Genomic DNA, 27764 nt, shown 5'->3' with positions numbered 1-27764 from the left:
TTCAAGGAAGAAATTGGATCTTGCAAAGCACATAGAACTGTTGCCCTGTTTTGTAACACTACCCACAAAGCACTAATGGGTTATAATTCAGTAGTAAACTCCAAAATGTAGACAGTAATCTATAAAATCACTAACATTGTTCTTGGTAAATTTCACAAGAATGGAATCCAGATTTGGGATCTTATGGTTGATAGAGAATATCCACAGATATTTAGTATGTCTCTTATATTTCCACATTCAAAGCTATCTTTCTGGGTAGATCTTGCAGCTCTAAAAATGGGCTGCTTGACTGACTGTTACTACTTTGGTAGTTGCCTAAGCAGAGGAAAGTTGCCTCTTTCAGCTGTTAGTGGACAAGTGAATTGCTTAGGAGAGTGTATGCAGCTCCTAAGTTTAATATTTTGGAGAAATACAATGTTCTTCACCTTTTCTGCTGTTTTCTGTACAGTGAGGCAGAAATCCATAGAGCTATTTAGGTTATAAGGGACTACATATACAAAGTTAAACTGCTTTTAAGAAATTAGAGTGGGCCTCTTTAAACCATTGGAAACCTTTTATTCCCATGACCCAATTAAAAAGTCAAAAACTAAACAGCACCTTTTGCACAAACTAGTGCTGAAAGCTTAAACCTTGACTGCAAAATAGAGTTTGCACTTAATTTTAGATAAATAAATAACTCCATTGAGTCTTAAAAAGAGTAGCAATTCAATTTTCAGCTAGAGCATTATTCCAATTATTAGACCAAAATAGCTAACCATCAGTGTTCAAGTAAAAACAAGTAGCCAAGAATTTGTCCTGTCTCTAAACACGCACACAAAAAAAAAAAGAAAAAGAGTTTTCTAATTATGCACATAGATGCAAATGCTTCAGTGGTTTGATTTGAATGTGGGAATACCTCCTGCTGCCAGGAGGGGTTGAATACTGTATTTGGCTTCTCTTCATGTTGCATTTTATGGAGTATTAAACCCTGAAGTGAGATAACCAGCTATACACGAGGAAACAAAATCTGCAGACTGTAGATCCACTTCAGGGAATTGAGGTATGTGTTGGCAATATTATTTGTAATGATTCTAATGAGTAATGGTCAGAAAAAAAAAATCTGTAGTCCATGTAAAGCAATGATCTGGTACAAATAGGAACAAGTCGATTGAAATCACAGTTCTCTTCAACAGATAGCAAACAAATTGGATATTTGTGCCTGAACTAGGAAAAATTAGTTTCTGTTGTAGCACTTTATTTTCCTTCCTCATCTAAGTAGTGAAATAGTACAGTAGTCAAATTCAAATGTCATTGGACAGTGCGGAATAAAAATTGTAGAATGGAAACTCAAAATCATATGAAAAGAGAGTGAATGAATTAGTGGTTCTGACGGGATGAATTAATTTTTCATGAACCTGTGTCTATTACTACACTTATTTTAATTTGAAACTTTACTTGGTAGTGTAATGAAGCCAAATTAAGTGGCTACCAGGGAGTGAACGTGCATAAGAATACATTAATGTTATTGAGTACACATTAGTCCTCCTGAGTCTTAAAGAATTTCATTTAGAATTCCATTAGGCTAAAAATGAAAAAATGTATATGAAAGGATAAAAAATGATAAAATACAGTCTAACGATGAAAAATAATAGTTCTGTTTCTTGAGAAAGTAGATTTTGTTTTCTGGTGTTCTTACAGACTTTAATATTGACTGGCAATACCCCCATTTCTGTCACTATATCATTGATCATCTTTTATACTATCTGTGTAAGAAAATGACTGTGTGATTTTCGAATTAGATATTGTATATAATGTAGCATCAACAGCTTCCTTCTCTGACAGTATACAAAGCAGGTATAATGAAATCCCCAATATTGGTGTCATATAACTTAAAAAACAAATCAACAAAATTATAGACTTTCTGAAGTGTTCTGGTGTTTTTTTTTATTGATATTTCTTAATTAAACTTAGTGGTGTATGAAAGTGCTCCCCACTCAGCTCTAACCTTAACAGTAACATCCCTGTGCAAGTTGCAACCTTAGTCTCTTCTGCTGTTTTCTTTCAGCATAACACAATGTAAAATTTTTACATACAGTTTAAAATAAGTGAGGAAAAATGCTTGATAATATGCAGCCCCTATGTGAAAACTGAACTATCCTGCATCTGGGTCTGGGCAATCCCAAACACAGATATAGACTGGGTGGAAAATGGCTTGAGAGCAGCTGTGAGGAGAAGGATTCAGGAGTGTCTGTTGATGAAAGATTCAACATGAGCCAGCAGTGTGCACTTGCAGCCCAGAAGGCCAACTGTACCCTGAGCAGCATCAAGATAAGCATGACCAGTAACAAGAAGGTGATTCCACCCCTCTACTCTGATCATGTGAGACCCCACCTGGAGTATTGTGTCCCATCTTGGAGCCCCCAGCACAAGAAGGACATTGCACTGTTGGATTGGGTCCAGAGGAGTGCCAGGAAGACGATTAGAGGGCTGGAACACCAACACCTCCCCTCTGAGGACAGGCTGAGAGAGTTGGAGCTCTTCAGCCTGGAGAAGAGAAGACTCTGGGGAGACCTCATAGCGGCCTACAGGAAATCTGGGGAGGGACTTTTAGAAGGCTGTGTAGTGACAGGGCAAAGGGAAATGGCTGTAAACTGGAAGAGGGTATGTTTAGGCTAGATACTAGGAAGAAATTCTTTACTGTGAGGTTGGTGAGACACTGGAACAGATGAAGTTGTGGGTGCCCCCTCCCTGGAAGCATTCAAGACCAGGCTGGATGGGGCTTTGAGCAACCTGGGGGTTGGAACTGGGTGATCTTAAAATCCCTCCCAACCCAAACCATTCTGTGATTCATTCTAAGATCCTCCTGCACATAGTAGACATTAAAACGTTAGTTTAAAGTTGTTTATTTGAATCCAACCCTTTTCTATAGGCAGGTATCACCACTCAGCCTTCTCTGGCCTCCATCTTTTCCCAGCTTGGCTGTCTTTTTTTGGCACTAAAACAGCACAGCAGAAGAGAGTGATGGCTCTGCAGTATTGCTGGCATTAAGGCAGGGGAAAAAGTGGATGCTTATGTGACCTGGAGGGTGATGGGTTTTCTTAAGACCAAAGCAGTGCTCCTACATCTTTATAACCTCTCCAAAGGCTTTATGTTACTACCCAATGCTGTTGCCCACCTGGTGTGACCCAGTGTTAGTGCTTCTGAGGAGTACATTAATAGTCAAATATTAGAAATCTTTCCTATTTTTACATCAGTTCATTTTTTAAACTGACTCTTGTCTGACTCAGCACATTCAGCACTCTCCAGTTCCTTCCATGAGAGCTAGGGTCACTTTGTCCTCTGATAATTGTGTTCTTTTGCCATGAGGTAGAAGCAAGAAAATAGCAATATTGATGTATTTAAGCTATCTGAATTAGAATTGAGCCTGCCGGGCCGTTTCTGTGGCTTGTCTCACTAATATCCTGGAATGCTGTGCTGTGAAGTATTGTGGCTCCTTGAGCAATAGTCTAGGTATTGAAATGCAAGACATTGTGAGAATATTAGTTCATCTACATTGACAGGGGAAGTGTAACTGTATTTGTGGCTAAGATTAGCTTTGAATTACCGTGTCTTTTTACATGTTTCAACATGTACATGTATAAATGTTTCAACATTTACATGTAAATGTCATGAAATTTATCACTTGGTTCAGGGCAGAAGAAGAACTTGAAAACAGAGATGTATTAATTGTTTGTACATAAATTTCTTTATATTGTTTCTGTTTCCTTTTTTTCCATTGCATTCTAATGTTATTCCCTCAGTTAGAATTAATGAGCATTTATCAAGGGACTATTTGTCTGGGTATCTCTTTTATGATAGACTAGTATCCTCAGTTCCTTGGTAGATTTGTCAACCTGAGTAGTGAAAGCAAGAAAACATATGCAAAATCCTAACTGTTTTGAAAAATGTCCTTATTAATATTGTTCCTTTATCCTTTATTTTTCCTGTCTCAATCTGAAATTTGAGCTACATCATTCCTCATCATCCCAACCTAACCTCCCTTAGCCTACCATATTCATCAACTAGCAGATGAGAAAACTGTACTTTTTTCATCGTATTTGGAATTATTTAAAATTTTCCATTACCATTTTCACATCCTTGGAATAAAAGCAACTGTGCTATTAAGTAAATTGAAGTGAAGGAGGATGATGGGCTGATAAGGAACTCTTATTCTCCTGTGGAAAATGGGATAGACATCCATACATTTATCTTTTGTTTCTTGGGGATTTTGTTTTATTTTCTTTTCTATAGCAACGGCTCAGCTACTTCAGAAGATCTTTTTTGGAAACTGGATGCTCTGCAGATGTTTGTTTTTGATCTTCACTGGCCAGAACCGGAATTTGCAAACCATTTAGAGCAGAGACTTAAACTCATGGCCACGGACATGATAGAAGCCTGCGTTAAAAGGTACAGTAGAAATGACCAATAGAAAACTGGGAGAGATTTAAAAATTAACATAGGAACTGGTGCACAGAAGTGCATCTACAGCAGGATCCTTTTTCCTGCAGTGTTCAGCAGCAGATGCATTGGGAAAGGTCATAGGAATTTATGGCAAGTATGATTATGTATGTCCCAGCACATGGCAAAGAGCAATTTAGCAACATCTGCAAAACAGCAAGGAGAATTTTTGCATGTTTTGAGGTGTCCCTTAGAAGCCAATAAATAAAATTGCTATGCCATTCCGTATTTGTGGCAAATATTAACAAATTTCAGAATTCTGCTGAAAGAAATTATTGTACACTTCAGTTCTCCACTATGAAGTTATTCTTTGCTTTTAATGAATAATACTAGTTCATTTATCATTTTAGAGTACTATCTATAAGAACAATATTACAAACCGAAGAGCGTACAGTATTTCTACCTTTACATCATAAACAAAAAGCATCTGAAAGCCATCCAACTGAAACTAAGTTGTATATTGTCGAGAGCCTGGAAATTATACAGTAAATACAGTGTTGTTTTTGTTCTTAAACTATGTGTTATAATTTCTGATATATTCTTCTAAAATAATCATTAGTGATTCTAGATCTCTGACATGGCTTTCAGTAAATATTATTGAATTCAGAAGAAATATCTGTATGAAAAGGAAATTTACAAGGGTCTCTTATTAGGTGCCTCAGGAGCCATCATTCCATGTGCAAGGACACATTAAAAAAAACCAACAAAACCTGTTTTCTCAAAATTTGTAGACAGTTTAATAGTGTCAGTTGGAAAATAAAGAATATTGATGTGGAAGGCTAAAGAAACAGAGAAGCTTTCATAACCAGTGAAGTTTAATATGGTAACACAGTATCTTATTGTCTTCTTTAAACATAATAGGAACAAAAACCTAAAACTTACTATATGAGCCTATTGCTGTAGGTCTACAGTGGTGAAATGTTGGTGAAAAAGTCAGAATCATACCACAAGAATATATAAGTATTTGATTTTGGAAGGAAGATGATATAGTGAATGGAATAATAGTTTGCGGTCCATAGCAGAAGTAGATATGAAACGATACTAAAATTGAAGTTTTTTAATCAGTCATCTGAAGTTATATCCATCTGTTCAAATGTCTTTTTCTTGAAGACGTTTAGGCTGAGACTCTACCAACAGGATTGAAATACAAGGATATATGAAATTATTACTGGTTGAAATATTAACATTTGTTGAAACTTTAATCTTTTCAAATGAATCTTAAGTCTTTTTTTAAGGTGATTCCATATTAATGTGATAAAGAAAATTATGTTAATATAAATACTTGGATTTCTTCTAGGCAATAAATCTAATGCCAAATGTTGGCATTATCTAACACTTTGGTTTGTATGGATTTGATTGTGTGGATTTTAATCCCACACATAATAGGGTAAAATAAGGCTAGAAATAAAACATTTTTATATTTGTGTATTCTGAAACTACCATCATTTATTTCAGTGATGTTTCTTCTTACAATAAAGTGAAAAGCAAACAGTTTTGTTTATTACTGATCTTATGATACATCTTAGGTTTCAATATCAATATTCATATTTGTTTAATAATAAACTATCAGTGAGATTCTCTTTTCTGTTAAAATTAAAAGAGAATTTTTGAATTATATTTCTTAGCAGCAAGCAAGCACTTGTTATATTGTGAACTACACTATAACCTAGAAGAGCTGGAGAATGTGGGATATTTTCATTACTTTAAATTGTTCTTAGTCATCATACAAGGAAGCATATTGTTACCTAGTAGGCAAGAAGATAATACGGTTATTATTTGACTGCAGTAGCTGAAGCAGCACAGAACCTTGAAATTATCATCAGTACCATTGTTTGTTGAATGGTTAGATGTCCTGCACTTACAGAATTTTATTTCTAAAATCTTCTCACATGCATGTGCATTGTAAAGTCATCGTGGTGAATAAGGTTTATATATTCTGTGACAGTCACCCATAATTGTCAGAGAGGCTCATGCTATGAATTGTGTTTTAATAAACAGAACAAGAATTGCATTTGAAGTCAAGCTGCAAAAGACAAACAAATCAACAGACTTGCGTATTCCTTCTTCTCTGTGTACAATGTTTAATGTCTTAGTTGATGCCAAAAAGCAGACAGCTAAACTCTGCATGCTGGAAGGAGGGCAAGAGGTAAGTGGAATTTTGTATGCCTAATTCCCATATTCAGTTCATCTGATATGTCCCACTGTATGGATAGTCCTCAGTAAATTAATTTCAAATTAGCTGGAAATTGTCATGTATGGGGGCATGCAAAGACTACTCCTTAGAAGGATCACTTGAGATACTTCCCCTCATCTTCTACAACAGAGAAGATACAGTGCTTCTCTAATTTATTTGCTGTGACCTGTGAGTCTGTAGATAATCAGAGAAAGTCCTGGTTCACAGCTACTCTGAGAATTTCACTTGGGTTGCAGCAGCTCATAATCCTGCATCCGGACTCTTTTGTAAAAGTGAAATAGTGCCAAAACATTGTCCGTTGCAGTAAGGTTTTAATTGAGTAAGAATTGTTTTAATTGGCTCATATACTTAGCATTCATGCCTGTGAACATGCTGAAAATAGAGGAAAGAAATAATCAGCTAATTTAATGGGATTTTTTTATTTAATTGTGAAGACTGGGGACAATTTTGATAATCGTATGCCACCAAGGTAGTACAGTCCCCACAGTTGGAGCACTGAAGTGTTTTTGAAGGAAATACAGACTTCGCTGACTGCTGTACTTCCCACGTTGTAACTCTCAGCAGGAATAACGTGCAAAGTGAAAAAGGGCATGCTATTTAGGCTCATGACATTACCAGCATCAAATTTAAACAGTCCTTCAATGCATTTGGACTAATGCATTGGTGTTATTTGGATTTGGATGGGTTGTAAGAACATTTGTCAGATTGTGGCAAGAAAATGTATGGCTGCTTTGGGCAGTTATTTGGTCCTATTGTTCCTGTTGATGTTTCCATTTCTGAACTGTGCTTTTAGTTTTGTTGACTCATATTTTTGACTTAGTGTATTCAATGTAATTGTCTTTTTTTTTTCCTCAATTCAATGAGACATTCATCATTTTCCTGTTCTACCCTGTCATCTTTATTTTTCCTTTTGGTTTTCCATGACATGAACCAGTTTGCTAGTCAATGGGTAAGTTGGGTTTTTTTTCATTTTTTTTCTTTAGTTTTTAACTGCCATTTTGAATTCTAAGTGGAAACAATGCTTTTTTGTTCGTTTGTTTGCTAACGTGCTAGCCCAGCCTTTGGAATTTCCTTACAGACTGACCTTGCTAGATTACCAGTTCTAAATTCTTCTTTATTCATTCACCCTTTTAAGATGATTCCAGATAATTCTTCATTCTTCCCTTTTTTTTCAAAGCCAGTGTCATGTCTTACTGGGTCACGAAGCTTTGGGGTCTTTCACCTCTCAGTAAAGCTAAATAGCAATAAACAACTTGCTTCATTCTCATCAGAAGTTACCACAGCTATCAACTCTTTACCTTAGGGGATGCTGCCAGTTCATCTTTTACTTAGTGTCTGAGTGGTAACCTGCACACATGTGCACACCCTTGCTTAGGAAACTACAGCACCTGCATGAAGACCTCGGGCAGATGGTATGGCCTCATTTCCCACAGTCGCACCATTCCTCTCACGTGCTCTTGATGATACCTTCTGCATTGTCAGCTAGAATCTCCCAGAGCTGAAGTTCAGGATTCACAGCTATCTCCCAGACTGCAGACCTTCTGAAATCTCCTCATTCTCTAGTTTTTTAGGCCCTACCAGTTATTTTAAGTTCCATCAAGCTCCAAATAACAATAAAGCCTTTATTCCCTGCAAGCTCTGACCATAACTCCAAATGCTCCCAGTGCTCTTTCTGCAGTGCCAGAAATCAACAGTGGATGAAATAGATACTTATTTTGAAGTCCCGAAATTAAGGTTTGTTCCAACTCATCTAATCAGCCAAAGGAATCTCAAATTCCTCGCATATCAGAAATCATCATGTAATGGGGAAACCTTCCCCATAAATTCTGAATTATCAGTTTGTTCTATTTACAAGGTTCTTTCAGAATAAGAAAGAGTAAGAAAAAAATTAACCCTTACAACCACTTGTAGCTTTGTCTTGCTCGTTTGAAACACTTAAAGATTTCTTGAGAGATACTTCTGGAACTTATCCATTTGCCAAAGAATCCAGAAGAGCATCTCATGGCATAAACTGTTGCATTTCTTGCTCTTCTATAAGCTCTGGCATTTCCAGATACTCCAACTCAGCCACTTGGTCTTAGAACATTTTCCATATTACCTTTCTTTCCTTTGTTCTTCTTCAGCCTTACTTTAACCTCAGACATGGTCTGAGTCTAGTAAAGAGAAGTTTTCCATAAGGTCTAAGTAAAAATAACAATTAAAGGTCTGTTCACTCACCTGGAAATCAACTGAATATCCATCTGACAGTTCCTAAAACTGACTCCGTAAGTGACGAAAGATGTTATTTTATGAGATATTAGACTTAAACATCTCCCTGAATATGACATAGTCTTTTCCCTCCCTATAAAGAGCTATGAGCACTTGTATAGTTTATTGAGTTGGAGTTGGATGAGGAATTTTTCACTTTTTGTTGTCAGCGAGGAATTTTTATTTATCCTATAATTGTGGCATTCTGGTCATGGTTAGCAATAGCAGCACCTTGATTTTTGAGTTTAAATTTCATTGAGTCTTCTAATTTTCCTACGTTACTTCCTACAGTGCTCACCATTTTCCCAACTGTTCTCCATTTAAGTTCCCTCTTAGAAGGAGTTCCTAAGTCGGACATTCAGAAATGTCTTGCTCTTTCCTTTCATGTATCACCTCAACACTTTCGAGACACTTAAGTCAATAGTCAGTAGTAACAGTCAATACATTATGTTTAAAGCAAGCTCAGCTTGCTGAATGCCTTCTGCATTGGTTAACAGCTGCATTAGGAGGGTTTAAAAGGCACATCCAAGGGAGGAGCACATTGTCTCAGATGAGCTATAGTGCCTATAACCTTATTTGTAGCCAAGCAGAATGGCAATTCATGGAGAAAAGCAGGAAGATAAGAGTTAGACAGCTCAGTGACATGCCAGTTGCTACTATTTCTCAAACAGTTGCCTGTCCAGCTTCTTATTGGCAGTATATGTAATCTTCGGTAACTGTATGCTGAGCAGCATCTCATGTCCTTCCTGAACCAACAGGCATTGTTCCTTTACAGTCCACATATCCTGAATGAAATGAATAGCAGCAGTAAGGAAAACATTTTCTGTCACACAACAAACATTCATTCAGTTTTTTTCGGCATTTATTGTTTGGGATAAATAGTTTACAGCATATTAACTTTTAATTTTTTAGAAGCTGCAGTATTGCAGCAACATCCATTTATTTTTAGTATGACAGGCAAGGATCACATGGGAAATATTGCTGGAGGCAAGACTCTGAGAAAATAGTTCTAGGGCCACTTAGGTTGACAAGTAGTTAGGTATGAGCAGGAGCTTATTTGCTGGTTTGTGTAACTGGAGGGTTGGACTTGATGATCTCTAGAGGTCCCTTCCAACCCCTACAATTCTGTGATTCTGTGAATAAATGGTCTATACTTCTCAGTGCTTTATAGCAGAATATTTATAAAAGCTGTTTTAGTTCAGAATTCCAGCCTCCTTATCATGCTTATTAAATAACAGAGAGACTGCTTTTCCACTTCTGGAAAAAATTAGTGATGTTCCATCTCAGTTGAATATACCACTGCCAGTGTTGTGCATATTGATAGAGGGAAGAAAAGAAAAAAAAAAAAAAAAAAAAACAGAAAAAGAAAAAACAACCCAGAAAACTGCTTTAATTTGATGATCTTTGTTTCTAAAGATCTTTTTGTTCATAGAATTAAAAGATCAAGCTCATTTAACTGAATAAATAGTAGAGGATTATAGCTGATTTGATAGCAGAGATACAGATGCAATTTAATATGCAGGTAGTAATGTTATATGATGATAGTAATAGTTTTGGTTCAGGTGGTCACATAGAATTTATTTTCCGAGCTCTGAGCTGTCCAACTTTAATACAAGCAAAACAGAAACAGAAGTAAACTAAATTTTGAAAAAGCACAAGTAAATAAAAAAGCCAAGTCCAATATTGAGATGCAGTGAGGTCAAGTGGAAGAGAAAATTGAATATATTGCAGATCTGAGCAAGTTACTCAACAGATCACCACAGGATTTAAGAATAAACACTTATGTTCCCAAAAGTACAGTTGCCAAAGGGTGTTAAAATACTTTTGTCTCTTTCCAAATGGCAGCATTGGGTCTGCCACTAGGAGCATGTAGACAAGTTTGGAAGACCAGCCACATTGTTCTCAACAGAGTCTTTTTTGGTCACATCCCATGACGCTCTTTGTCACTTAGCAGCGTTTTCTCTCGTGTACCTCCTATAGGTGCAGCTGTTCATATTTCACTGGAGTAACTCTGGGGCAGAGCTGCATTTTACGTTATCCCAAGATCCTTCAGCATTTTTGGGATCATGCTGAAAGACCCCACAACATATGTTCTAATCATTTAGTTATGGGACTTGTCTAGATTCTAACGCCATGTGAACTGTGATCACATCAGCCAGCAAAATATAAGGACACAACCATCCATAAATAAATGAGTTTGGGAAAGGGTTGTAGATTGCTTCACTGAGCAAACATGGCAGAAGTAGAAAAAGCAGTCCTTCCATTTCTGATTTTGGGGTTGTGCATATAACCTTGTCAGCTCGTATAACTCCATGGTGAGTTCTACAATATTTGCCATCTTCCTAAAGGCTTTCACCTGTAGTCAAATAATTCCCCATGAGGACCTGCTGTTTTGTTTTGTCAAGGGTGACTGTGTTGCTGGAAGTTGACACTGGGGAGGATTGGGATAAAAAAAGTTTTTTATCTCATGATTTGCAAAATAAGTCTTGGAAAAAAAAATGAAATGAAATTCAGGTTAAAAGAAAATTCACATCTTATTCCTAAAGAAACTTCATAATTTTGGAAGCTTTATGTTATTTTTGAATAATTCAAATTGTTTCTTAATTTCTCTGGTCACATAATGAAGTTAAATATAATGGAACCATGGAAAGTTCTTTAATGTACTTAATACATTTTTTCACTCTTCTGAGATTCATGCTAATATTGTCTGAGATCTGCATTCATGTTTTCCAAGTATTTTTTAACTGTAGAGAAAATGTTAAAAGCAAAACTTAGCATACATTGGGAACAGTAGTTGGTACATGGAACAGATACATGTGGATGGATAAACACATTTCATAGTTTCATCCTCTCTTAGTTTAAATGCAATTTTTGGAGATGTACTATTTAGAAAATTATTTCTAAATTTATTCAAGTGAACCAATTTAATGTTTTGATTTGTATGGCAACTCTAAGACAGATGAAAAATAGCCTTTAAAAACTCTGCAAACTATTCATCTAGCAGCTGCTAAGTTAGGCTGATGTTTGTACTGACCCCAGTACTTTTACTCCGAGCATTATGCTGTTAGCTGTTCCAAGTAGCCTTGAACTACGAAGGCAGGGTTAGTCTTTACAAGTCACATTTTCTGTGAAGTGGCTATTGGGGACAATCTTTGCTGACAGATAAATGTTTCTAAAGGAAGAATTACTGTTTAAATTGATGTGCCTCCTTGACAAAACGGGATCCCTAGTTTCTGTTAATTTCAGGAGGGAACTCTGTAGTATTATCTAAAAGTCTTTCAGGTTTATTTTAAAAGCATTTACTTAAAGGCACCTTCTTTATGAAAAAGCAAAAGAAAGAGACTATGGAAAATGAAGTCTGTTTTATTATGCCTTCTATGCTCTATTAATTTGTTACCATCTATTCTGCTTTGTTGATGAAATTTTAATTTTGCCCTTGCTTGAGCATATTGTGAGACTTGTATAAACTGGAGCTCACTGTGCTAACAAAAAGGCTCTTTTAGGATGAACAATTGAAGTTCGTTTCATTTCTAGAGGACATTTAAAATAACTTATGAATGAGAGTTGTCAGACATGAAATGCTCTATTAATTAAATCTTATTCTAGTCTTTTTGCTTCTGCTGCTAAACCAACCCTTTAGAAAAAAATACATGGCCACCTTAATTATATAGGAGAAGACAAAAAGTATCCTTCACATTCCTTCGCCTGAATAAGAATAAGAACTCAATTCATCTAAATAATAACCCCATTAGCTGCTTAACTCAACAGTATACATGGGAAAATTTTCAACACAGAACGTAAGAAAGTGTTGATTGGGTGGATCGTTTTCAAGAGTTTGTTCTTCTGATGTTCAAAATGATAATTTTAAGTAAATCTGATCTGGCAGCGTTATCAGCTTCGCAGCATTTATGACTTATGACAAAAGTGTGTGTTCATGTACATGCTAATGCTTCTTTATCTTTTGAAAAACAGCAACAATACCATTCAAAAGTAGATGATTTGGTTGAAGAAACTGTGAAAGAAATTATTTCACTTCTTGTTTCAAAGGTAAAACAATTTAGATTTTATTTCATTAAAAAAGTACAAAATATATTTCTAATTGCTGAACTTCTGAAGTGTCTTTAAGTGTCGTGCAGGTTTGCAGTGCACAGTGAGTTGGAAGGGGAGGGAACAACACCATTTGTAACACATTGTCATCCAAATAATGTCACATTTACAAAATTAAATATTATTAACTGTTAGTTGAAAGATGCCTGTGCAACTTGCTTATCAGATAGAACTGGTAAGACCTGATTGTGTCAGTGGTGTCCCAGAAAGCTTCCTCTCCATCATCAGATATTATTTAAATAATTCTGTATTTAGAGCTGAACAACACCCAGAATATAACTTTTTAATAAGATTTTGCTTCAGAAATCTAAAAGCTAATTTAATTTAAAAGTGTATTCTAAGTTGTTATTTCCAGAAGTTACCTTTGCGAGATTTTTATGTAAAAAGGAAACATGTTCTGACATGATATAAATACTTGAATATTTGAAGAAAATTTAAATAACATCATGTGTTACTGTAGCTCTCCACTAAAAGTCTTAAGTGCTTAATATAGAGGAAAAGGCTTTCAGTCTGAAGGACACAGCAAATAATGACTGGAGAACATAAACATTTTATAAGATGTTTTGCTGTCTATGCATTGCAAAGTACACAGACATCTCTGATTTTCAGAGGAGGAGAAATTAGCCTTGCATTTACAAATTGTGAGTTAGTGAGGGAAATTAAGACGGTGCTCATATTTTCCTTATGCCTTTGTTGTTTTCATTTGTTACAGCTTGCTGGCAGGGGGTGAGAGGGAGCAAGAATCTCTTTTTGGAGTGACCTTCTCCTGCTTGCACATGAGTGGGAGAGGGAATTTTTGTACAATTGTTATAAAAGTTTAATCGTGGTTGATACATGTGGAAAAAAATGTAAAATTGTTGTCTGCAAAGTGCTGTATTAAAGTAAACACGGCACCAAATTGTTTACGTTGACAGTGCTGAGATTTATATGCAGTCTGACAGGTTTTTTAGAATTACTGAAGAGGTAGAGGGGGAAATTAAATGAAAGCAAATCACACTGTTAGAAGTTAGTCCTTGAAATGATTTTTAATATATCTGAATTTTTTGAAGAAGGGGGAAAATGATCATATTCATTCTGGATGTGGATTTAAAAATTCTAGAGACAATTGCCATCAGGGAAGAGGGATATGCATTATTAGTTATCACATACACTGTGGCAAGAGCTTGAAATCTCAGAACGGGAAGCAAATATCCTGTGTCATAGGCCAATCATTAGGAGCTTAACCAAGCTCTCCTCACTTGAGATGTGAACTGCCAGTGACATTGCTCCTGTTCCAAAGCAGAAAGCCTCTGAGGGTGCAGAGGAAGGCTGATGCTTCACTCTCAGTTTTGGCCAGGAAAAATGCACATCAATGTGCATAATATCCCTGCATATTCATTATTTTTCATCTAATTGTTTTCATTACTGTTTAGCCTTTGCCTCTGTATTTCTTGCCTCGGTATTATGTTCCAGTGGAGTAAGTGTTTCAGTATTTGTTTTTAGCTGCCAGTGATCTATGAAAATGAAAAGAACACTTCAGTGAGATTCTACTTAGAGAAGATGAAACTGTGACTTTTTTGTGTAAGACTTACTAGGCTAAAGCATTTAACAAATAAGAGAACAGCACTAAGCAGCAGAACAAAGCACAGTGTGTCTCAGGGTAACCAGTTCAGAGAATCAGATGCTCTTAGAGCTTCACAAGTTTGTACAGTGAGAGCTCAGAAAAGAAGTTTCCAGCTTCATAACTATGCCTTCCATTTAAATGGGCATCCTTGACACTGTGGTGTTTTACTTCCTGATCTTTTGTGTCCCACTTGTATTGGAACCATTTCTATCCCACTTGTTTTGGAACCATTTGTTGACAATGTGGACATGATGTTTTTTGTAACATAAGCCCCTTCCATGGTGGATATTTGCACAATATGACTGAACACCCTTGAGCAGAAAGCATCTTTACCACTCACATAAAATGAGTATGTGAGTCTGCAACGCATGAGCAGCAGCTTCTGCAGGCACAGAACGGCAAGGCAGAGAGATGGCATTTGATCTAATAAGGGGACTCTAATTAAACTGTGCAAGGAATGCAGAAACAACCACAATCTCTCTGGTAGCTCATGAAGTGGTTTAATTCCTTGATCAGCACTGGCATACTAGTGTCTTAATTAATCACTGTAATATGACAGGTTAGATTGATAAATGACAAATGTAGGCTTGCACTTGCTCCTGCTCCTTGAACTGTTAAGAGCTGGGCTTATTGTAAAGTGATGATCTCAGTTCCTCTGGAGGTGACACTGTTGTGACACTGTTACAGTGCCCATTAACAGCATGCCAGATGGAATTTTGTTCTGTCCTCACACTCATAAAATGATACTCGTGATTGCTGGAATGACTGTGTTGGAGCAAGGGATGACTTTTAAAACCATCTTTATACATACTGGAAGGCAATTTGTATGTGTAAAACAAATGTGAAGATATACAATGGCTGACAGATAGTTTGTCATACATCGTGTCTTAAGCAACATAATGTCACAGAGGAACATGTTTAATGCTAATTTTGCCTGATTAAATATTGTCTATAATTAATTCGTTGAATGTAATTAATAAGAGATTTTTGGAGTCAGAAATAGATTCTGACAAAACGGCCACTGTGTGCCACTTCAGAGTTGCAGGTGGAAGCATGGAGGAGAGGACCCTGCCATAACAGAGACGTAGGGCCTGTCTTCTCATGCCCCATATTGGCCATGCAGCTGTTGCTGTTGCTGAAGACGAGTTGACAGAAATCTCTAGTACTCTGCCACTGTCAGATGAAATTGGTGTTGAGTTTCTTTTCAGTAACAAAGATAAGAGGAACGTGATGTTGAAATAATAGGCTTTAAGAATTGTGCTCCATCATCACTGAAGCTGTGATCCTAGAAACTAAGGTCCTAGAAAATAACGTTTCCTGCCCAGAATACACATTGGGTATACACACTCCTGTATTTAACCATGCAGTGAAGGGAAAGCAAAGAGGTGAGTGTTAACAGGCCCACCATGAAAGAAAATGTCAGTTGGTTTCTGTTTCTGCATTGATACAGTGATATCTACCAGTGTGATCAGAAAGTGAGCTGAAAAAAGAATGCCTTCCATGATTTCAGCACTCTGTGAGAGAAAAAATGATCAATTTGGCTGTTTGCCATGTTGAACAATAGAAGTCTGAGGGAAAAATACCTCACTTTCTCATTCAAAATATTTACTTCTCACATTGTGCATTTGGCTTTTGCTCTGTGCTTCTCCTCCAGGTTGTTTCAGTGTTGGAAGGTGTGCTGTCCAAATTGTCAAGATATGATGAAGGCACTTTCTTCTCATCATTAGTTTCGTTCACGGTAGGTGTTTGAATTCACAGTGGTTTTGTTCTTTCTGTGCATAATTCTAAACTTGTGCACAATCTGTAGTAGTAAGCCCTTACTGTGTGTTGTTTTATTTTCCATTTTCTAAAGGTGAAAGCAGCTGCAAAATATGTTGACGTTCCTGTAAGTACAATCCTTTTTTTTTTTTCAGTTGTTAATAATAATTCAAAAAATGGCTCTTTTGTTAGCTCACACTTTTTTTGTTGACATTTTGCTTTCCTACAGGGATTCATTACAGCTTTGCACAGAGTATTTAAACAGCCACTACAAACCTCAGAGGGCATTTCATTTCCCTTAAGCAACAAATAACTCTCAAAGCAAAGCTTAGAAAGGTTATTCTCAATGTACTTTTTCAGTTGTGGAAGAGTAAGGATTGTAACCTAGATACTTTTTTGTAGGAGAGTTTCCATCATTTGGACAAAGTGCTCAACTGTAGAGAGGATAAGCAACAAGTAAAAGAGTCATTTTTTAATGTAGAACCCAACCTTGCTTATTTAATCCCTTGCTTGCTAAACGTCTGTTTGATCTACCATTGACTACATGGTGTCTGTGTGGTGTGAATAAAAATGAAAAGGATTGCTGTTGGAGCTATTTTATACATAGAAGTAAAATGCAACTATTCGAATATTTTCACCAGAATAAAATATTTTTCTTCTAAAACGCACAGATATTGTCAGCATCACTACCAAAAATATTCTTTGTTCTCTCACAAGTGTCTGTGTTCTCATGGATTTCGGTGTGATTTTAAGATAATCTTACTTGCCAAGCACAGGAAAAAGAATTGAAATTATGTTAATGATTTCACATAAATACAATTACAAATATAGATGAACCCCAAACATACAAGACTGTGTGGTTGCTAGAAATGCATCCAGCAGTTTTGTCTCCTCCTGTCCTTCTTTATCATATAGCTGCAGGTGTGGAAGGGTCTCAAAGAGGATCACAGTAGGCCCAGGACTGAATTATTCTAAAATTGTTAGTCTGTGCTTGAAATTCAGTTCCTTGCAGTGAAAGACTTAGAGGTACCCCAAAATGCAGCAGTCCTTTCATTTGACATGCTTTCAAAAAATGTAAAATTACACCTTATTAGATGACCACATTCTGCTCCCATCCTTCCATTTGAAGTTCTCAGTGGATCACCTCAGCATTGTCCTTGGGGTCTCGGCAGCTGGACTGCTGATCTCTTGGTGGATCATGAGCAGAAGGGGTTGAGAGGCCAGAAGGCTGATGTTTAGGTTTGGGCTGGGTTTTTTTGAAGTATGTACATGAATTCATCAAAATTTTTCGTCTTTTATTCCATGATGACTATTTGGCGAAGAGTGGAAAATATGCTCTCTTATAGTGAAATAAGAAGGAATTTACTTTTTAAATTGACAAAGGAGACATCAGGATAAAATGAAGAGAGTACTGAGCAGAATGTCTTAGAGATCGGATGAGAGGGAAAGAGGATACAGTGAAAAGTTCAATAAAATTGGAAGTAAAGGATTAATAAAGAAGAAGGATGTTCTTGGATGGTTCTTGGTCATGTTGAGGAGAAGGTTGATTCTAATAATTCTAGTATTGATAAGCAACTTAGACATGAAGTTGTGGGACATAAGAACACATACTCTACACAGGTAGCATTCTTTATCTTCTCAGGAATGGGACACGTGGACTCAGACTTGCAGTTTGCTTACTTGTTCAGTGTCACTATCCACCTTTCTGTTCATTAATCTTTTCAGAGAATTGTGAAAAACTCCATCCAAAATTAAGTGTCTTCTGTTGTTTCTAACCTGTTTAAGAAAGCGTTCAACACAACGCTCCATTTCTCAGAATGCTCTTTTGGTACATGTACTGTCGCAAGAAACTCCTGGTGCTTTCTTCCACCACAGCACATAAGGATATATCGACATTGTGTGTTTTGGTATCAGAAACATCTATGGAAATATTAGCAGCAGTACAAAATAACCCAAACTAAGAAAAGATAATTTCTGTTTTCATAAAAATAATGGTGAAAAAATCTAGTTGTTATTTTGCTACTTTTATCGGTAATTGTCACGATATGCTATGCTCTGAAATGGAAGAAGTTGTGGCTATTGGACTCATGAAAGAAACAAATGTTTGGAGGTAAACAGCATGGGCATTATGAATATTAGAAGTACATTAGGGATGCAGTTTTTTTCTCTTACTGGTGCTTTGATGTCTGGGAATACAGGAACTTATTTAGGGCATTAAAAATAAATTAAAAAAAAAATCACTCAGCCAAGTATTTGTTAGTTTCTCTTAAAGCCCAAGGAACCATTAGGAGATGCAGAACTAAAACCTGTCTTTTATTTAATGTTCTATTTATATAGCTAGCTAGTGAGAAAAGGGAAAGAATGCAGTAAAATTGAGGGCAAAAATGTGTATTGATCTCAAATTATTATTACTTCTAAATTGTGTAGATAATTTCATTGTGTTCAGGTTCTCATCATGTAAGTCAGTTTTGCACACAAATAACTGTATATGTAGCTTGTCATTTCTGTACACGTTTGCCTCATTTACAAATATAACCAGAGCAATTACTTATACAAATTGAGCATCCAGTTACATGCATATTTATATACTTGTTTCTGTTCAGAAAGGTATGTTTAAATCCTTTTGTTGGAGCCAGTAATCTATGCCAGTCATTTAGAGGGCACAGAAGGAACCTAATCCTCCCGCACTCCATGTAGGCCACCTGTCATACCAAGTGCACAGAGGCCATTTGAAGGAGCCAGGGCTGACAGCAGTGCACAACTTACACAATGCCAGCCCTCTTACTCTGCTGTTGCCTTTATGCAGGGATCAAAGGTATGAAAAGGGGCCTCACACATGTGCCAGCATTTGACTTATGGGGTCCTGTAGAGGCCAAACCAGGAACTCAGCCTCCTACCAGGCAAATACACATTGGGACCTTCCAGACACCTCCATTTCCAAATATAACACTTGTGTCGCGTTATCTATTCAACCGATTTTGAGAAGTAAGCAACTTCTCTGGGAAATCAGTCTTTATTAAGGTTTGGCCATATTGTGCCATTCCTCTTTTAAACAGGATTTACTTGGAGACCTCTGTTTACAAATAAAGAACACAAAATATTCCTCATCCTCATGCTCAGTGCTTCTCCTGTCTTCCTCCTCCTTTGTATGCCCAAACATGGGAACCATTCTTCTGCATTCAAACCATAGGAACGAGCTACTGAAATAGAATGGGGGGAAAAGCTCTGCATCATCTGTTCTAAGTCAGCAGTGCTTCTGAGCTATCTCTTAAATGGAGATCAGAAGGACAAATGCTAATCTGACAGAAAGTTGAAGTAACATAGTAGAAGGGAATTGTTTTTTGGGGGTGGGAAAGCAGACTTAAATATCAGATTTTGACATAGTAGCTATAGCATATCGAAGATCTTTTGCACCACAGAATTCAGATCCGCAAACAGGGTGCAAGCACTCTCTCGCTTGTGTTGCCCTTTGATTTCAGTGAAACTCCACTTACATGAAAAAAGTGTTTGCATAAACGCTTGCAGAATCACAGCTTTAGTTCTGCATGGCAGTTCTCTCGTGAAATACACAGCTTAGCCTTTGCCAAGGTTGCTTTTCAATCTACTAGAAGATGCATTAGAGGCAGGGAAACTGCATAGCATCCTTTTCATTTAAGCAAAAGAATATTTTTCACGACCATGTAAGAATAAAATGAACTTTAAAATGAACTAATTGTACAAATTTTCCTTCATGGCTTAGGTATTTTGATGTGTAAGAAATTAAGAGTGAGGATCCTGTCATGAATATAAGCAGCTTTCACTCCAAAAATATTTTAGTGATATTTTAGTTCTCTGATTCAATGGCTTGAGTTATGACCCTTGAGTATTTAGAGGAGAAATTTCAGGCAGTGAAATTTTCCAATGTGTTCTTTCATTAGGTGGTGGACACTTAATAAGGAGCTCCTATGTTTCTCACAATGGCCCCCTCCAGCTCATCACTCCTTTTCATTTCATTGTTCCACCCGCGCTGCAGTTGAAACGCCTCCTTCCAGCAGGGGAGGGGAAGGGGGCAGAGAGGAGAGCACATACAAAATAGGAAGAAGTTGGTTGTTACGTAGTTAGCCTTTAGCATCTGCTCTCATCTTTGATAAATGAATGCTTTGACAGGATAGCAGCTCTGTAAGACTGCATTTCTTTCTTAGTAATATCGAGAATATGAGTATACTTAATGCTCTGTGATGATAAGAAATGTTCTGTGACAAATGCAGAAGCGAGAGTAAACACCATTCAGATTCTTACAAACGTACATGGCTTTTATTGAGATTTGTGACAAACTCACTGTGAAAAGCTGTGCAGAAACGTAAGTGTATCTGTGCTATAGGGAAAGGCTAATGCTAGTGGCAGTGTTAAACTTGTTGCAGACCCTCCAGCAGCAAAACCTGTGAGTGCCTGGAACTCAAGGCTGTGTGGTGTTACTTTTCACCAGACACCCCATCACCAGTGGCCCCAGCACACATCAGTCCTAATACAGTTTCTACATCATCTTTGAAACTGGGATGAAGTATTTAAAAATTTACCTCACTTTAAATAGACATTATGACAGTGTTTCTCTGTTTAATGGTGAAAAGTTGTTTCTCCTTTATCTGAATTCACGGCAATGAAAAAGTGAATGGCGATCTGGACCCTCCTACCAGTGCAGAGCAGAAGAGACAACCTGCACCTGTGGGATTAGGTGGAGCAGCAGGAAGTAAGAGCACTTGCAATATATAATTAAGAAGGATTTTATTTTTTTTTCCCAAACAGCATGTTCATCTCACCAGGTTAACTAGTGATTAACCCTAAAAAAGAATGTGCCGAAGCCTACACCCTTGTTTAAACTCATTCACTTGCCAGTGTATTCAGTTACTTGTGTAACCAGCGACACAGTAGCCCTATTTACAACTCTTCATTTCCTGGTATTTTATTTGATGTCTTTGTGTTTCTAGTTTCTCCATTCATCTCTTTGTTTGGTTCTCTTTCATTTTCAGATAGGCAAAACATCTTGTCTGCTTGTTCTGAATAAAACAAACCTACAATAACTTTTTATCCGTCATAAAAAAACACTTTTTTTCCTGGGGGAAGTTTTCAGACAGAATGCCTTTTTTACGCTTACCTAGATAAATAAACCAGGCTAAAATTTTCTCCTAAGCATGTGAAAGTATTTCTCTCCCATTAGTTCCTGCAAAATGCTCTGCCTGAGATTTAGAGGAGTAAAATGTTATGTTTTAAGCATAGAAGTGGAATCTTGAGGTTTGTCTGGTACTTATAATTAAATGTCCACTGTGACTGTTACTTAAAGTAAATCTCAGTTTGTATTAGCTTGCATTTTAAGGTAGACCCAATTGCTTTTTTATTATTACTGGTATTGTATGTTTGCCTGTTTCTTTTATTCTGAAGCTTAAAAAACAAAATAGAGCAACAATAGGGTCCTGTAATCAGAGGTTTGCTTCTAATATATGTACAGAGATAATGAACAGTTTTGTATGCTATTGGTTCAGTCCATGTTTATTCTTTTTCACCCATCATTAGCAAAGATGGTTAGTTTGCAATGATTTTGGTGAGTTTTTTAAAGGAGAAATCATACTGTTGCAGTACTGGTAATCTTCCTTACTTAAACATATTTCTACTGAAGACAGTCTCTGTTTAAAGGAAAATTAATTTTTTTTTCCACAATGATTTCAAAGATAATTATCCTGCACACATTAAAGAAGGATGAAGTGTTTTAAAGAACTGTAATTCTAATTGGTAAATGTCACCAGCTGTTGCAGTTACTCTTACTTGTGTATATTCTTTTAATGATTACACTCCCGTGCCACAAGATACATGAAAATATATTCACTAGGTGTGAAATTCCCATATGTCACAGCTTCAAGACTAGGTAAACAGCTCAAAGATAAGGGGAGAGTTAGCACTGATGAGAAATGTTATTTCTCTAGCTATGGCTGTCTGCAAGACAAACATTTTTTTTTTAACTGAAATTAAAGAGTTGAACTAAAGGAAGAAAAATGCATGAACCAGAGAACCGGAAGGTTTTACCATTTAGATTAATTTTAGATTTGAATATGAATCTCTAAGAACCATAATAAGCCTTTCATTTATTAGATTATCTCCTTCACCCACCCCTGAAATTTCAGAGTATTTTTCCATTTTCTCACCAAATTAAAACTTGACCAATCTCCTATGAGGTTTTAGAAAGTACATGAGATTCTAAATTCATTGGCTTTCTTTTGTACCTTCACAAATGGGTTTTTTGAGGGAGTGATGTAACTTTCAGTTTGAAATCTCCTTCACGTAATTTAGTTTCATTTAAAAACATTTCTATCAACTTTTAAAGTAGGCACATTTTTGTATGACTGAAATTGATTGATCTCCTACAGAGAGCTGTTTTATCGGTTGTTATTTTGCATTTTCATTTCTATGTTTAGGATCAGTTATCTTAGATTCCTCTTCAGGGTTTCATGTAGGTAGTGGCACAAGGTTTGTAATTCAGATGTAAATACAGATTGTCTTAGTTTCCTCTTAAGAGTTTCATGTAGATGATTCTGGCATAGAAGTACATATCTGATAAGATTTTAAAATGAACTTCTATTGCCAGTGAAATTATCAATAAAAATGTGCAAAACATGTTAAGTTGTTCAGTGTGAGATTTGGAGGTGCTAGAATTGTTAACCTAAGTCATCATTTCAAATTGTCTTTAAATCACATAGTGCTAAAGCTTACTATAAAGTCGTTTATTATAAAACTTCGCCTTCTATTGCACGCCACATACTTAGGAAACAAGCAACAACAAAAGCTGTTATCCAGGAGCAACAGATACTTCTACAAACTTGCTGACTGGGAAGGCTATCCAAAGTGCTTATGTTTGTTCTTGGTTCCTCTCAGAGAAAGGTGAATTCAGACCCACTCTGTATGTGCTACCAGGAAAGGGCACATTGAAGGCTAACAGGGTGAGGGTTTGGTGTGAAATAGCATTTTATGCATACAGGGGTCCACATATCCCAACTGGATGGGCAAGTGCAGCTACAGTTACCAGTCTAGCTGGCCTGACATCCAGGCAGCCTTTCTTGACCTGTTTAAGAGTGTGGTATAAAACTGTGCCTCCTTTAGTGTTCCTGCAGAACATGGGTTGGTGCGAGAAGTGAAATGTATAGTCTGCTTGTTTCCTAGTCATTCTCTGGGCTAACTGTACCTATGCAACGGTTTCAGAAAAACAGGGCTACGGGTCTACTACTCTCAAACTGACATTTTTGTGCCACTCTAACTCTGCTTTTACTGAGATGCTTGAACTTTGAATGAGAATTAATAGAAGCTAACCTCAAATACGAAGTTCAGTGGTATATTGAAAGCAAATGGCAGCAAATCTGACTGAATGCAAAAGGAACTGCCTGACAATTTTTAACCCTTTTCTGAGCGTGATGATAGCAGGATCTGGACCTTGAAGAAGGGGTAGTTGTACTAACGACAAAGGGGAAAATGTCCTAGTTTGCTACTGATGTTACAAGAACCAAGACTTCTTTCTTTTATCACGTATGGCAGAGCAGATATATGGCTCAAAGCATTCATAAACTGTAATAAATAATGAACCATTCTGGACTTGCTAACTAACTCAAAATTCACAGCAGATTTACTAAATGCTGTCAATACATATGGAAGCATTCTAACATAATCTCAGTTTTCATTAAGACTAATTACAACTTCTTACACGTATCAGTTGTTGCATGGTCTTTCTCTTCCCCTTCCCTACAACTCTATCCCCTTGTTTTATGTTTCCTCAGAAACCCGGGATGGATCTAGCAGATACCTACATCATGTTTGTTCGGCAAAACCAGGATATACTTCGAGAAAAGGTCAATGAGGAAATGTATATAGAGAAGTTATTTGATGTAAGTAACCACCCTCACAAGCTTTGCTGGTATCACTACTACACTAGAGGGAATGAGTTGCATTTTGATGATATTCAGCGAGCCGTTCTTATGTTCTTCCCTGTTGATCATTTTTTCTTTTACTTTTTATTTATTGTCTTCAGCTATCAAGGGTGGCCTTTCTTTAAACACTTCATGCATGGAAATTTTAAGTGCTAGAAGGCATAAATAAAAATTGTAGAAGATTGCTATTTGACATAGTCATTTTTCCGATTTGAGTAGTCCAATTTTATTCCATCTTTTGATTTTGAATGTGTTAATGGAGAGAACTTGGTTGGTGTGATTTGTGAACTCTCACAGAGTTCATTTCCCTAAATAAAGAGCTTTTATAGTTCTCTGCATGTTCATGTACAGAAAGAGGCCAGTTATGCCAGGTGTATCTATGGATTTGACAGACACTTCCATGGAACTACTTTTAGAACTTTGCACTATGTTATTTTTACTTTAAGAACTTTAAGTTGACCACTAATTGAATTGTCAAACTTATATTCAAAATTTTGATCCTGATTCTGCAAGTACAGCATAATTCTCTTCCTCATCTTTGAGGCCCACACTTTGTTAGACAGCCTGTATTTTCACACAGATCAGCTTCTGTAGTGGCCTCTGCAGCTTCCCTCTAGCCATTCCTCAGCCTTGATGTGTCCCTTTTTCATTAGAAACAATCAACTACTCTACCAAAATTTTCTTTCTTCCAGGCATTCCTATAAGGCCACTAACAGCACTCTTGGATACATTTCTGCTAATGAGCACTTATTTATGTCTGCGTCTCCTTTTCTGACTTGTCTGAAGCAGAATTTTCAGGTGGCTGAAATAGTATCTACTTTTTCTTAATAAATTCAATGCACTATACATTTAAAATATCATTAAATTAGAAGTTATTTATTGTACTCTTGTATCAATTTACTTGACAATGAAGCAGCCAAATAAGTCATCTTTGACACTTTGCAGTGCAATCCATTGCAAAACAAATTCTGGAACATAATCCACACTTTGAAATGTATTTATTTGTGTGTCATCTCCTAAGTATTTTAGGAAGCTTTGCTGCCAGTTTCATTTAATTATGCAAGTTACAGCAAATGTTTTCATAACAGCAATTCACAGCCTTTACTGTGACACTACAGTTGTGGCAGTCACAGAAGGTCCCATAACATAGACTCTCAGCCATAGTATGTCATGTCAGTGTTTGTTGTTTGTTAGACTGGGTGGTCAAAATGAGATTTATCTCTCAGATTTTATATTTTCAGACACTTCCAGGCAGCTTTACAAAAAAAAAAAAAAAAAAAAGTATCATCTGTTTTAATAAGCTAAGTGCTAATATGTGTGAAAAGAATGATTTTATAAAAGCTTTGATGCCCTGCAGGGGTAGAAAAATTATCATCCATCCAGCTGGCACTTTCACGAAGTACTAAAACCATATTAGCAACTTCTGCTTCAGTTTGCTTTTGCGCTGAATCTGCAAGCATATGTTTCATTTTCAAGTTTCTATTTTTTGTTTTTCTTTGGGGTTATTTTTGCTTATGTTGTAATTTTCTGGATGTTAATAAAATTATGTGCCTAAGGCCAAGTCTAACACTCACTGGAGCGATCACATTGACTTTGTTGATGTAGTGGAATTGGACCAAGCCATAGGCTATGGCCACGGTATAAATTGAACAGGGCCAGAGCAGAGCCCTGCGAACTAGCAAGTGATCTTCCATACCATTAAGTCATCCATAGAGCTCTTGGCATGAATTTGGGTTAGGCCAACATGTCATAATCCGAGGTACTATTGGGGTTCACATGGACTGAGGTTCTCTCCCATATATTACTTCAGCAGTCAAGCTTTTTAACACAAAAAAGTCGTTTCTGTGCATGTGCAAGCCATGATGGACCTGTTGATTTTGAGACACAAAACCATTTGTATCCCCATTTATTCAGTAGTGTTCATCATATACTGTCATGGCCAATCATTAATACTGAAAGGAGAGAAGACACATACATAGATCTTGAAGCATGATGAGTATTATGTGTATCAAATAACTGTCTGTGTCTTTATTTTTCTTTAGTTGTGTTTCATATTTTTACATAAGAACACACTAGGAGATAGAATCAATGGGACAGAATCAGATAAACACACTAGCAAAAGCATAAGCTCATAATATGCAAAAAATTTAAACAAAGGCATCTCACTGTACAAACTTACCTTTCTTGAGATTAATTTTCAGATTAAAACAGCTCACCCATATGAATCAGCAGATGCAGCTGAATATTGGCTTCAGTGCATTGGAAATGAGGGTGGCAGTGTTGAAGTATTGCAGATTTTGCACCAGGTGGGTCCCACAAGGAACAGAAAGAACGTGATATGCAAGTTTGTCAGGAAGTGAATCAATACAAGGCTGAGGGTTTCCTGGATTACGTTGTTACCAGTAATGAGATGTGATGTCACCACTATGTGCTGAAGTCATGACAGCAGTGATGAAGTGGTGATGTGAATTTCCCATGAAAGAAAAAGTTCAACACTCAGCTCTCGGTGAGTTAAGTGATGTACACTGACTTTGGGGATAGGAAATGGGAGATCCTTCTGGAGTTTCTGGAACCCAGACAAACCTTCTCTGATCACTGCATCGCAATGCTGACTAAGCTGAAGTCAGGTCAGAGAGGAAAACAGCCTTTTTCTTGTGACAGTATAACAGCAGGCCCCATATCAGTTTGAAGACTGCGGAGCACATTGCCAAAGTTGTCAGTCTATCCTTACACACCTACCATATAGTCCAAACTTGTTCCTTTCTGATTTCCGTCTGTTTGGGACAATGAAAGAAGGACTGTGTGGGCAATATTTTCTTAGCAACAATACCATCATAGCAACTGTGAAACAGTGGGTCACCTCCACTGGTGCAGATTTTTATGAGCGCAGCACACAAGCTTCTTTTCACAGATGGAGTAAATGCATAGCTATGGTGGTGACTGCATTGGAAAACAGTGTTTTGTAGCTGAGAATTTGTTCCATCAAATAGTGATACTGTGCTCTGCATCTGTTGTCATTTCCAGGGAAATAAATAGGAGGTGTTACTTTCAGAACAATTTACATACATCACTGCTGTTTTCCCCTTAAAATATGCAATATTTCTATTATAAGAAGAAATTAGCCTAGCAAAATAAGAAAAGTGCATTTCTGTGCTTCATCCACTGAAAAATCCCATACGCAATAACAGAAAAAAAAGACTGCTCTGTATATTGGAAGTGATAACTATCAGCCTGTGAGGTCTGATCTCATCTATATTATCTTAATCAAAATATGTATGCTCATAAACCATTCATGAATTTCATTAACGTGATTTAGGACTGCTATGTGCTAGCAACTCTTACAGTGAAAATAGGATACCTACTGTACAAAGTTGTACAGATATCAAAGTGATAATGTGAATTTAAGAATAGTATAGATACAAGTAGAAACATCTGC

The 27764-nt window shown here is 36.8% G+C and overlaps 1 protein-coding gene across 2 annotated transcripts in view; it reads left to right on the top strand.

The window, feature by feature from the left end:
* The window catches only part of CADPS2 (calcium dependent secretion activator 2), a 297492-nt gene that overhangs the window by 249766 nt on the left and 19962 nt on the right, over positions 1 to 27764 (top strand). For both annotated transcript variants that reach the window (XM_065743498.1, XM_065743497.1), the window contains 7 exons: positions 4270 to 4425; positions 6475 to 6622; positions 7605 to 7619; positions 12890 to 12964; positions 16282 to 16365; positions 16480 to 16512; positions 24179 to 24286. In XM_065743498.1, the coding sequence (XP_065599570.1) occupies positions 4270 to 4425; positions 6475 to 6622; positions 7605 to 7619; positions 12890 to 12964; positions 16282 to 16365; positions 16480 to 16512; positions 24179 to 24286 (619 nt within the window). The remainder of the gene's footprint in view (positions 1 to 4269; positions 4426 to 6474; positions 6623 to 7604; positions 7620 to 12889; positions 12965 to 16281; positions 16366 to 16479; positions 16513 to 24178; positions 24287 to 27764) is intronic.

The sequence above is a fragment of the Cyrtonyx montezumae genome, unplaced genomic scaffold (genome assembly GCF_038088225.1).
Source record: "Cyrtonyx montezumae isolate F1298 unplaced genomic scaffold, pur_monq_1.0 scaffold_3, whole genome shotgun sequence".
Classification (NCBI taxonomy): domain Eukaryota; kingdom Metazoa; phylum Chordata; class Aves; order Galliformes; family Odontophoridae; genus Cyrtonyx; species Cyrtonyx montezumae.
The sequence above is the reverse complement of the archived record's forward strand: the minus strand, read 5'-3'. Positions and strand labels throughout refer to the sequence as shown.